Source organism: Amphiura filiformis, chromosome 1 (genome assembly GCF_039555335.1).
Source record: "Amphiura filiformis chromosome 1, Afil_fr2py, whole genome shotgun sequence".
NCBI classification, from domain to species: domain Eukaryota; kingdom Metazoa; phylum Echinodermata; class Ophiuroidea; order Amphilepidida; family Amphiuridae; genus Amphiura; species Amphiura filiformis.
In genome coordinates, this window is record NC_092628.1 from 88,491,878 (window position 1) to 88,505,169 (window position 13,292).

The window sequence follows — 13,292 nt, forward strand, 5'->3', positions numbered from 1 at the left end:
CTGCAATGGGTGTAGTACCACTTTTATGTTCAGATTGGAATTACAATAAAAACGTCATTTACAGTTTAAATAAAGTATGGTACCAGACTAAAGAACCACCATCGCCAACACCACCGCACCACCACCATTCCGCCACCACAACCAAGTCTGAGAACTAGGACAGTAGAAACACATTATTTTGTATTGTAAATACGTTGCAATGAGAAATATTGCAACTTACTCAGGATTTTACAGCTTCTGTGATATGATAAAGTTACCTCGACACACCGTTCAACTCACTTAATCAGACTCTAATTATAATCAAATTGAAAGGTTTACGAATATTTATTACATTTATTTTATAATTAAACAATCACTGACAATAGTTATAATCCGTTGAGAAATCGAAAGTTGATTGACCATCATTTTGGTGCCATACAATGTAATGTATCGACGTTCTAGCTTTCCTTTTATTTATAATTATGCTACAGACTCAAAGTAGGTAACGGTATACGATACAGGTTCATGCCTGTGTTCACAGGCTGGAGTGCAGATCTCTCTTCTGAAACGACTTGGGGTTCTCCTATCCCAAAGTATAGTATTATGACTTTCAAAAAGGAGACAACTCTTGATTATCTTAGAGTAAATCTTTAATTATTGTATATTATTTTAATTAGCTGGTGAAGAGTTCATCAAAGGATACATTTATTGTAATTACATATTTAATTCAAAATGAAGGATTAGTAAATAGTTATCATCAAATCTATACTTGACGACAAATCTGCATGCTATCAATTAAGTATTTATGGGCATGCTGGTACATTAGACGGCCAGTCACAACAGACGCAGGAAGGATTGAATACAGTTCCTGAAGGACATGATTTTACGTAGGTAACGCCATTGACGCACTGGTAGTAAGTAGCGTCACAGTCCCCACCAGGATAAAATCCATCACCCTTTCCATTGCAAAATTGATCGGGTGGTCCAGTGTACGGAGGTGGTGTAGTTGGTGGATACATAGTCGGAGTTGTTGGTGGTGGCGGTGTGGTAGGTGGTAGAGTGGGTGGCACGTATCCGCCTGTAAGGAATGCATAGGATCAAATCGTGCATTACTTTAATATTTATGAAGTAGATTTTATGTAATTGAATAGAATGATAATATCTAAATCCTAATGTTTAAGACTATCAAGTTGCCATGCAAGTTCGATTTCGGTTAAATTTTAAATTTGTTATTCTTTGGCAAAAAAATATTATATAATATTCATAACAACCATCAAGGAGGTTTTCTGATAATTTTAAGTAGAAATAATGAGGTATAAAATGAAAGTAAACCACTTTAGGCTAGTCAAGATTTTGATTTTTTTTAAAGTGGTCCCAGATTACTCTTCTTGCAAGAACATTTTTTTAAAGAATAGTTTGCCATATCTTAGCTGGTTGAAAACCCATTGAGCCCTGTTGACCTTGACCTATTTTGTGACGTTACCAATGTAACAAAACATCCAAAATAATGCAAATTTTCTCATTATGATTCATTTTTGTCAAAGGAACAATTTAAGACCAGTTGGATTAAGGGATGGGGTATGAACGTTTGGACAGTATTTATTGTGGGGCATTAGAGCACATCAGACATATCGAATTGCATTCTGAATACGAACAATGTCCTTCTGATATCTTCAATATGAAAGGTCAAAATTTTCAATTGATCGTCGGCTTTTCCTCCCAGCTACATACACTTTAAGAATATATCATTAGATTTATCAAATTTACTTCGAGGACTGTTATCTGAAAAATTTTAATAATTTGTCATAAAATTTGTACTATATCGTGAATTTGAAAAAATGAAAATTATTTGATATCAGAAAGACATTCTTCGTATTCAGAATGCAATTCGATAAGTCTGATGTGCTCTCATGTCCCACAAAAAATACTTTCGAAAAACTCATTCCAGATCCCTTAAATTGGAGCATTTTTCAACTGTAGAAATGGACCCCAAAATTTTACCCTTGACTTTTTTGCCTATAACTTGAGAACTGTATCCTAAATCCTTATGATGAGAGTAATACATTGGTATGTTTTTTTAAATGATTTGATCAACTTTGAAATTTCACCCCCTGTATAAGCAGCCATTTTGTATTTATGAAAATTAAGCACTGGTTCACTACTCGGATTTTCGGGGACTTTTGATATGTTATTAAATATGCTTTCTGGTGATTAAATGGGGTCTGCTGCTAAGACAAGTCTGGAAGGAGTCTGCATAAACCGCACGGGCTAAATATTAATTGGGGTGTGTCTGAAAATAGTGTAAAATAATTGCTTGATAGAAAATGTGCCTTCCATGAGTTTACACTATGGACTCATAATGTAGTGCATTTGTGTAAAAAAAGTTTGAATGACCCCTGGGGTCAAATGTTATAAATTTTCGGTACAAAAACAACTGCGCGGATTCCTGGTTGTCCTATGAACTCAAGCAGTTTCTTTGTGTACAGTAAGTGTCTAACATTTGGCATAGGGGGCCAATTAAACTTTCAGAGTAGGTACCACTTTTAAGAGCCATTTTTTCAAAGGCTCTTCCCACATTCAAAACTGGTACATTACAAGTGCATTTCAGTTCTGACCATTGACCAACACTTATTGGTATTTAGGTTCAGTAAATATCACCTCAAACTTCAATCAATTTGATAATATCAGAGCAATGTTGTCCAAATACTGAGTTTTGACTCCTTCAAAATCATTCTCCTTAAATCCGCCATATTAGGCTAATTCACTACATTATGAGCACCATAATGTTAACTCATGGAAAGCACATTTTCTATCAAACATTGTATTAATTTACACCATCTCCCGACACACCCCGTGAAGAAATATTCCATACTTAAATAATGTCAAGTCTGAAGCTTCTTAGCAGCGGGGCTCCACGGTGGAATTGGTGAATAAAACCGGAGATTCCTGATTTGAATCAAAACCTTAGTTTATCACATCGTATTTAAGTACACCATTAGGTATTACAATCGTACAAAAAGTGGAAATTCGGAGCAAATGACACATTATTGCTTTATAATTAAAGGGAAATGACAAATAGACAAGGGGATACCCCTACATCATTTCATCCATGTATTTGCATTTACTGCTATTTCGCTGCTATCAATTAACAATGATACCTCGTAATAGAAAGTCTTGAGCATGTAGAGTGAGAATACATTTCAAACAATAGTAAATAACTTTATGGCTAATTGCAATCGTACTCCCTCATCTACATCCTTATCTGGTTTCAGTTCAACGCTCAGTTTTGTCATTCAAAACAGAAAATGTTAAGGACATCCTTGATATTCTCATCGCATTGAGACGGATACATTTTTATTATTAAGCCTTTCTTTTGTCAAGGAATTCACGTATTGCCGGTATCTACGACATTTATCGATGTTTTTATCAAAAACTCATAAGGTTTGTGATTGAAAAGTAGTTTATTAGATCCGGACTAGAAAAAACATCAACTAATGGATAAAGAAATACAGTTGAAGATATAAAATATTAAAGATGTTATTTTGTTTTTAAGTCAGAAAGTAGGAGTTTATATTGTTTATTAAAAAATGCCACCGCACTGTAGTACCACCGTATGTTGAATCGTTTGATTCTGTGGGCCATATAGATATCTGTTTTAGTAGGTTTATCCTAGATTTTGAAAACGTTGTCAAAGAAAATTATTTATTAAAATTTGAATTATATACTTCATATCTTAGAGGTCACTTACTTTCCCTAATGTATTTCTTGACTTGTGTCATCAATGGCCACTCTCCTGCATCGCAGAATAAACCTGTGTAATCGTCTAGATCAAGAGCCCAAACCATACCTCCTCCAAGACCACGGTCTTGAACAAACATAGCCTGCAATATTTAAAAAAAATGCTATATACATTAAAGATGACAGGTTTTAATGGACTAGTAATGAGAAGCTGGCACCGACAGGGAAGATATATAGCAAGAGGAAACGCGCCTGGCCGGGTCTTAAGCATGCTAAGGCGTGTCGGAGGGAAGCATGATCTAGCGATATGTTTGCACTCAAATATACAAATATTGAAACAAATAAAGCTGACACAAAAAATTGATATAGGTTTTGTAAATTAGATCCCAATGTTGATATAAGGGTAGACGGATACTTTTTGTGCGCAGTATACTTCGAGCAACGGGGATACTAAACTTTACCTATTCATTATCGTAGCTATAACCCAGTTTTTGACATGTTTTCAGTCACCCAAAACGCGGTTCTGTACTTTACGTAGAGTTTGGTGTCATTATTCATGTTATTCGTAATAGCAGGCTCTTTAAGTAGATAAACTGGAGTACAGTAAGTTACTTTTTTCTCTATAGATATTAAGCTTAGTACGTTAATAATCATAATAATAATATTACCTTTTCATAGAGACTGACTTCGTTGTCATAACCAACCCAGTGTTTGGAGTCACAACCGTAAGGAACTTTCCTGACGTCATCCCATGTTACTGTCATGCCATTCCTTATTTCTGTACAGATCTTTCGAAGACAAAAAAGAAAAAATACAAAAATATCATTGTTTTAAAAGGTGTGTTCTTCTTTTCTTTTTTCCTCATAGGGCATTCATGTTGTTGGAAATGATTACGATGTCATAGAAAGGAATGTTTGACTCTAGCTTCATATAATCTGTTACAAGCTTGTTACATATAGTACCATATTCTATTCCTGCAACGTTTACACATTACATCGTAAGACTCACCTCATAGTAAGCCCAGAATCCTTTTTCACCAGTGTATGGTCCTGCAGTACCTCCACCATTTGCACCTGTATTGATATTGCAACTGCTTCCAACCATCCAATGCCTGCCATACATTCCTAAACCGACGATCAGCTTTCCTGATGGACAACCGTCACGCACCCATTTGTCAGCTGCGTAACTCTGGATTGTATAAAAAGGGGTGGGAAAGAGATCACTCAAGGAAAAATAAGCAAGGAATGCGTTACATCTAAGACGTGTCGTAAGTTTAATAAATCGTAAGTCTAAACATATTGAAACTCCAATATAAAACTCCTATTGAAGAGTGACGATGGATTGGGAATTTCCCAGCAAACACAAAAATGTTTTTAAGGGTTGTGTAAAGCTATATCAGGTTGGTAGGGGTAAAAGTAAGATTATTGCCATTTTGACCAAAACACGTACGCATTTATGATTTGCCAAACAGAAACTAACAGAATAACACCTAAAAGTATCATTTTTTGATCATTTTGCATAAATACGACTTTCCACGATTTACAAAATGTTTGTACCGGGTGTGCCTGTTGTCAAGTCGATGACAGACACGCGTACCAACCTTGTATAATTATACTGAATTGTGATGTAACATTCCGTACAGAGGGTATTCAATACGGCGTGACAGAGCCATTATCATTCAAATAAAAGTCTGGCCTCCATAAGGTAACAATAAAACAGGTAATAGGTATGGCTGGTCGTGAAATCGATCTTGAAACCTGTCTCGCTGTCATCTTAAGCTACAGGGTGTCACTTGCATTTATTATGGAGTGCAGAATTAACCATCCATTTGTTGCCGAAATGAGTAACATGTAATTGTGGACATAGCTAGTTCTTGCTCTGAGCCCTCGTAATATTGAAAACACATGAAAAGGTCACTTAATCCAATATCAAGAATTATTCAGTGTTTCAAGCTCTACATCTGTGCCAAATTTGGTGTATCTCCTATGACAACTGTATGATGTCTACACATAATTGCAAAGTAGGCCTATGCGATAGTGATAAAGCAGCAATGTCTTGTGCTTATGAAGCCTTTGCGCTGTAAGTTACACACATGCAATTTTTACACGTGCAAAACATCCAGTTTTAAGAATATCAATATCACGCCAAAACGAATGAAGTTTTTGCAATGAAAGTAACACAATAAGTAGGTGGCATTTATGCCATTGTATTTCACGTACCGTACTCAAATTAAATACAATGTTGATTAATGTTTTCAAACACGGTATAGATCATTCTGGAACACCCTGTATCTTAGAACCGTCCTTCAACACAGGTGACAGTATAATTGTTATATTGTTCCGGTCCATTTACGACATAGCCTTCCTGATTTTGATACACGATGATACAATAAAACATGAGCTCGGTTTGAATGGTTGTGGAATCAAACTAGAGACCTGTTCCTTTGTCACATTAATAGACCTGATAAATCAAGCAGAACGATTTCATCACAAATCCTTTCACAGAATTGACCGTGTTTCCAGCGCTGCAGTGTTGGTATTAACTTTGGGCTTCTTATGAATTGATTGTCAATACATTACAGGTATATACATTAAAACTCAAACGGGAGAAAGAATCGCGCATACGCACGTTAGAACATTTTAAACATTGTTTTAAAATTGTATATTACAATTTATTTACATTAACATTGTACCCTAAATAACATGGACATTTGGGTGATATATTGATGTAGTTACGGGCCATATTTAGTGCCGATTTGTCCCAATTTGCTTTTGACTTGCCTGGCAACACATGGCTTGTCGTGTGAAGAAGCTTGAAGACAAAGTTGGAGACCCATAAGGAATTATATTTGTTCTCAAACGGAATCATGATAAAAATCGTAAGTAAAAGTAATTAAATAACATAGCGCTATTAGCTCGCCTATGAACCTTGGTATTCGTTAGTTAACCGGATAAATAAGCTTAAATAACTTTGGCAAAACTGACAAATTTGTACCAAAATTGGCGTTAACTCGTTACTGTCGAAAATGCACAAAATATGTCTTCCGTGAATCTAAACAAATTGATATTTAAAAATTGGTTAATTGTATTACCATAAATCGAACATGGACATGCAGGATGGTATCTCTAGAAGTCTTTTTGCCTAAAAAATTGGAATTTTGTTGAATTTAAAGTAACAAAATAACATGCGTAAGACAGTGGTCGACGAGAGTGTAAAATCAGGTAGTATTTTGTGTATTGACGAGCTTCGAACATGCCTTCGTTGCATTCCGAAGTCGCAAATATCTATCATAATTCTTATTTCAAGGTCCTGTAAATACCTCAGCAAAAAGATAGGGTCATCGTCCAACACGGACTGCTCGAAAAGAGTTCACCTATAAAAAACTGCGTGGGCTGTTATGCGCGGTTATATGTACAGGCATATTTGAAGAATTTCCTATCAACTAATAATATTAAGATTGCTAAAATATTAATCTAAAGACTTCAATCTTAAATGTGCACCATAAATTTTGCACCTGAGATAGATATTGCTAGGCAAAATTTCACAGCAAACATGGCAGTTTTCTCCCATTTCGGAGATATTTGAGACAATACAGCTCGACCCCTTAAAACGTTTTAAACATATTATGTTTTGGTTTTTGGTTGAGATAAAAACGTATTAATAACGTTAGATGAAGGGTTACATAAAGGTCATGGAAACGTTTTAAAACGTTTTGTATGAAACACACTACAACGATATTTTTAAATGTTCTCAAAATGTTATTGTAAAAAAAATTTGGCAAACATTTTTTGCCAAATATTTTGTTAACACTGAAATAACATCATGTTAGAATATTTGCAGTATGTTATCAACAAATGTTTATGAAAACGTTTTATACCCTTTATATACTCTTTAAATAACACGACATTTAAACGTTTTCTGGCAACCTTTTCTAACCTTTTGCAAATGATGTCGAAAACGTTTTGTGTTTGCTGGGTACATGATAGTGAAATTCACACCAATGTTAAAAACAATTTGCATAAATCACGCTTTACAATCTCATATAAGATTATCTAGAGGAAAATACATCAACTCACCACAGTCAGTTTCTTGTCGCCGCCTTCGTCACCAGGACCGGGGAACAAGCTGGTATGGTGACCAAGGTCCCACTCCCATTGACCATGCAAGTCATATGCCATAAGGTTGACGAAATCCAAGTTGCTGCAAATATTAGAATCATCAACAAGATTATGTTTACCAATATCAGGAAAATATTACTTTGCTGTCAAATACGTGTTTTTCACCTAGCAACCGCATCATGAGGTTTACACAATTTTAAATTTTAGCGGTGTCGCAAAAAGTGTCTATGATTTGCTTCGTAAATCTTGGCGATAGCTTTATCAGTTAGGACGCGGGACTACCAATTCTTTAGAAATGCATAGTCGCGCTAAAAGTCGATCGATACATGTTAAAATCAGCACAATTCAGAGATACACCTTTTTGCTATGAAATTTATTTTCTCGGTCAAATATAAAGCAATATTTTTTTCTTCAGTAATGTCAGTTAAAGACATAGTGCTTGGATATACATTTTTTTTAAAATCCTGGTGTTAAAATTCAAGCATCATATTTTGTCTTTTAGTGTGATATTTTTGATTTTTATAGGCCTTTAGTTCGCCCGTGAGCTTTTTACGGAATTCATTTTTTAGCGTCTCAAACTAATATAGTTTGCTAAAGAAAGATATTTCCCACCTCTGTAAAGCACATCGTGTGGGTCTTATAGTTTTGTCAGAATTTCCGTTTTTATTTTACCCTTTTTCCCTTCATGCTCCGAAAATGTCAAACTTTATCTGGAGAACAACCAGCAGAAATAATCGATATTTCAATTGTTGTCAACCAGGTCCCTTTTCCATTGAAAATCAGCGATTTGGTAGCCCAAATCCCCAATTCTGGTAAATGAGGTGAATTTTGGAAATTTGCTCCCGTGATAGCCTGCAATTTCAATTTATAGGGGCTATGGATTCCATGATTATGAAAACCATTTTGTCTGTTTGTTTGTTTGTTTATTTACCTAGGATGAGGTCCTTGGGAAAATCCACTGTCCAAACCTAGAAAAATTCGCGTGTTATTAGAGGGGATTTTAATTTTCTGTCCCTCCTATCTCCAGGTGAATTTTGAATGAGCCCCCCCCCCGCGGGTTGGCATTTTCATTACACCCTTCAGACTTGCGTTCGGGTTTGTGTAGGCCTATTTGTCATAATTTAGCGCTATAGGACCTACTTTCTAAATGTAGGCTATAGCTATAGCCGTGCTATATAAATATTATAAGGTACCGGTATGTAATATTATGTAGGCCTATGGGGGTGGGGTGGGTACTCAACACATTTTAACCATGACTTACAATGCAAGGCTCATTGTTGCCATAAATGATTTTTCCTTTAGGTCATTATATAAATAGGTTGTTATAAACTTCCATGTTTAACCTTGTATTGTTTTGGCTGCTTCATTATGACTTTAGGTGGGTTTAAGCAATTTCAAACAAACACAAACAAAAGGCACTATACCCAGTCATACCTTCATGACAATTGAAACACTAGGTAATGTCTTTGCTATATTAAAGTTCTGGCAACACTGTATCCAGGCCGGGCACCCAGAGATATCGATCCACAATGCTAGTATTAGCCTAAGATTTCACGTGTGGATTTGAAAATTTTCAGCTGGTAGTCAAAAATTATGGAATCAAAACGGAAATTCTGACAAAACTATGATATATCGCTCACGGTGATGTGCGTTAGAAAGTTGGGAAAATCCTTCTTTAGCGAACTATATTACTTTGAAAAGCTAAAAGATTGATCCAAAAAAGGCTCGCGGGCAGAGTTGAAGCCTATCAAAATCGAAAATCTTACACTAAATGACTGAATTTCACGACTAAGTTTAACACTAAGATTTGAAAAAAAAATACAGTATCAAGCATTACAGTTTTTCCTGACATTTACTGAAAAAATGAAAATTATTGCTTTTCGTTTGGCCGAGAAAAAAATTTTTACACTGAAAAGGTGTAACTCAAAATTTTGTTCATTTGAATACCAAATTCGATCGTTTGTATTGCCTTATTAAATGACTGAGTGAGCCTTGCAGAACAATAACAATCGGTAGTCCCGCGTCCTAACTGTTATACTACTTGTACCGACGAGCGACTGATGTCTGCCCAATAAACTGAATCATTATAATATTCCAATGACATTTACATTGAACTTTACTCGTCGCTAGTCATTTTATTGTACATTTAGATGTAGAAAATGTATAATTATTCCAATTTGTTTAATACATACGCAGAAAGTCCTGCTACATCGTATCCTAAATCAATGTTGTATTCTCCAGCAGGCACTGCCATACTGACAGTCATACGTGGCATTCCAGAGGCTTCAGACTCAGCTATATAAGCTTGACGCAATTCCTATACAGGACAATCAATATAACAATAAGAACTTGATAACCAAGGTAATGTAAAACAATGATGATATTAATTAGAACTCAACTCAACTTTATGACATTTTCAATCTACACGCACACACCAATCAAAACATATAATAATATGGAAAACAGGTTTTATGCATTTCATGTTATTTTTACCGTTTATGTAATTATCAAAGATAACAATTTCTCACTAGATTAGTCGTGGTTTTCCCGAACTATGAAGCAAAAACTATAAACCGTTTGAGTATAACAGATTATAACGGTAATAAGAATACGAATGGCTGACTTACGGCAACGAGATCAACATATCCTTGCTTATCGCTACTCTTTCCGCCTCTCTGGCATGGGTACTCCCAATCCAAATCAAGACCATCAAAGTTCCATTGTCTCAGATAGGTAATTGAATGATCGATGAACTGTTTACGAGTCGCTCTGCTCACTACCTACAAAGTTATAACAAGAGGAGAAATACAATAATGAGCTTAGGTTATGCATGTTTTAACCGTTTTCTTTCATTTACTAATCATTCTTTTGAAGAGTCAAATAAAGTCTAGAATATGAATTTACACACCGAATGATAACTTACTTGGTTATATTTGTTGTTTATCATTAACCTGAAACCAAAATTTAGTCATGCAGTATTTACCATATCTGTAAAGTTGGTGGACGCATGGGTCCATCCACCAACTGCCAGAATTGTTTTCAAATCTGGGTTGACTTTCTTAAGATCCGTAAACTCTGTATAATAAGTTGCTCCAGTGACATCGTGATCTTCATAGGGGGCTAGACCGTAGCCATTTTCATTGACGACTTTGGCAAAGGAGTAGATGAGATGGGTGCACATAAATGGGTCGAGGTCCTTTGGTGTGAGGTTGACTGGTTCTGGACGATAGACGGCCCAATTGGTATGGTAACATACTAGCTTGGGTTCGGTTTCTGAAATAATAAAATAACCTTTTCAGAAACTTCTGCAAAGTACATGTACATGTTGATAAAACAAATGTTCAATTGTTTGCCTCGTACAGCACGTCCGTTCTTCCCAGCAAACACAAAAACCTTTTAAATAAGTTTTATTTTGGGTTTTGGTTTAGGTAAAAACGTTTTAATAGCCTTAAATGTCGGGTTATATAAAGGTCATGAAAACGTTTGAAAACGTTTTGTATGAAAACACTACAACACATGTAAACTATTTTTGCAAATATTTTGTTAACACTTAAATAACATTATGTTAAAATATCTGCACCCAGCAAACACAGAAATGTTCTTTTTGTAGTTTTTTTTTTTTGGGGGTTCAAAATTTCAACCCCAAAATTACATTCTGTTTAGAATATTTTGTATCAAGTTTTCAAAAATATTTTTGGAATGTTACTAAATAACACCCTATATAACCCGACATTTAAACGTTTTCTGTAAAACATTTTGAGTTTGCTGGGCAGTAGATTATCACAAAATGTTTTTTAGTGTTGTGAAAACCTTTTATACCCTTAATATACCCTTTTATAACACGACATTTAAACGTTTTCTGACATTCTTTTATAACCTTTTGCGAATGATGTCGAAAATATTTTGTGTTTGCTGGGTTTTTTATATATTTGATCTTATACATGTTGCAGTTTCAATTCCATTCTTCATCGAACATTTAAATACTAATATATATAGTACAAAATGGCTTGTTTCAAATTTTTGTATTGAATAACAACCTTTTGCAACTATTGTTAAAGCTTGTTATACAAGACAAAAGAACCTAAATAAGTTTCATGGGAAGAGTTCAAAGGTGCTTAACAGCTCGATTGTGAAAAACGTGATAAATTACCCCTATAATCGGAGCATAAAAAATATCGGTTTGCGTCTGACATCACCTGTCAAGCAAACTCAGAAAGGCGTATTTATTGTCTAGGAGTTGTCGTTATGATTGGTTTCTGAACGCGGCGGTATTTAATAATGTGCATCTTCAAACATTCCTGAAGACACCATAATGTCAATAATGCCTAGAAAAGTTGCTTTTTGCCTTGTAAAAGTATCGAAATGTTTCGACATTTTCTGCTATTTGTTTTCTCTGATCGGCACCAGATAAATCAACCTTGCTTTTACGCGTTACTGACCAATCAAGGGTCGTGGGGAGTTTCATTGACAGTGACGTCAGACGCAAACTGGTCTTTTAAAATCAAGATCGGATTATAGGCGATAACATTTTGTAACTCCTTTAAGGGGGTACTACACCCCTGCCCAATTTTGTACCTATTTTTGCATTTTTCTCAAAAATTATAGCGCATTGGTGACCAGTAAGATATGTATATTATAGGGGCAAGGACTACAATTACTGCACTGGAAATTTTATTTCAGCACAGACAACAGTTGTGGAGTTACAGTCAAAAATGAGGGAAAACCAATATTTGATCAATAAATCAATAACTGCTTGCTTTGAGTTGCTTTGAATATGCATATCTTACTTGTAACCAATGTGCTATAAATAATTTTTGAGAAAAATGCAAAAATAGGCACAAAATTGGCCAGGGGTGTAGTACCCCCTTAAGCCTAGTAAAATTTCGTGAAGTCATGTTCGAACGATTATTGTTTTCTAGTGTGGTCAAATCAGGACCATAATATATGCGTGTTTTCGCAACCACAGACGTTTTTAATTCGTATACTTACGTGCCGTAGCACATCCGAGTACCGTAAACACGGCCAACAAAACTAACATGATGAATCCAGGCCCAGTTCCGTATCTGTGTGAAAACGATAACACCATCAATATTATACAAGACATAACATCATTAGAAAATCAATGGATATTAAAACATCTTAATTAATATACATGATGTAACTACAAACCTATGAAGTTGTCTGTACTCTTAAACATCTTAGGTGTTCCGTTACACTAATAATGCTTAGAATTGTATTATGAATCTTTACATTACAAAGTAACATGACTTACCAAAAGTGGTAAATGACTGTTTGAGGAATATTTAGAACAACAGAGGTTATTTATATATTCCTATTTCTTTCTGTTTTCGTGACATGTGATAAAATACCCACAGTTATTTTGAAATGTCAAATTGTATTTAATTGACAGAATCTGTCCACTGTTTTATCAAATTATTTGCTTTGGGTTATTTATCC

General features: G+C 35.1%; 1 protein-coding gene across 1 annotated transcript; it reads right to left on the reverse strand.

Moving 5' to 3' along the window:
• Positions 1–663: 663 nt before the first annotated feature.
• LOC140167425 (chitotriosidase-1-like) lies at positions 664–12,896 on the reverse strand. The gene is made up of 9 exons (XM_072190735.1): positions 12,825–12,896; positions 10,819–11,108; positions 10,463–10,615; positions 10,028–10,152; positions 7,794–7,917; positions 4,726–4,905; positions 4,386–4,505; positions 3,728–3,860; positions 664–1,057 (listed from the first exon to the last, which is right to left on the reverse strand). Exons 1-9 carry the CDS (start codon positions 12,871–12,873, stop codon positions 783–785), a joined length of 1,449 nt encoding a protein of 482 aa, XP_072046836.1. The 5' UTR covers positions 12,874–12,896; the 3' UTR covers positions 664–782.
• Positions 12,897–13,292: the final 396 nt, after the last annotated feature.

What these genes read in the sequence shown, in the direction of transcription:
- LOC140167425 (XM_072190735.1), bottom strand. Translation starts at nt 12,873, where the DNA reads ATGTTAGTTTTGTTGGCCGTGTTTACGGTACTCGGATGTGCTACGGCA. An exon ending in GATGTAGCAGGACTTTCTGC is followed by an intron (nt 7,918 to 10,027) that starts GTATGTATTAAA and finishes TAATATTTGCAG; the next exon opens with CAACTTGGATTTCGTCAACC. An exon ending in GCGACAAGAAACTGACTGTG is followed by an intron (nt 4,906 to 7,793) that starts GTGAGTTGATGT and finishes TATACAATCCAG; the next exon opens with AGTTACGCAGCTGACAAATG.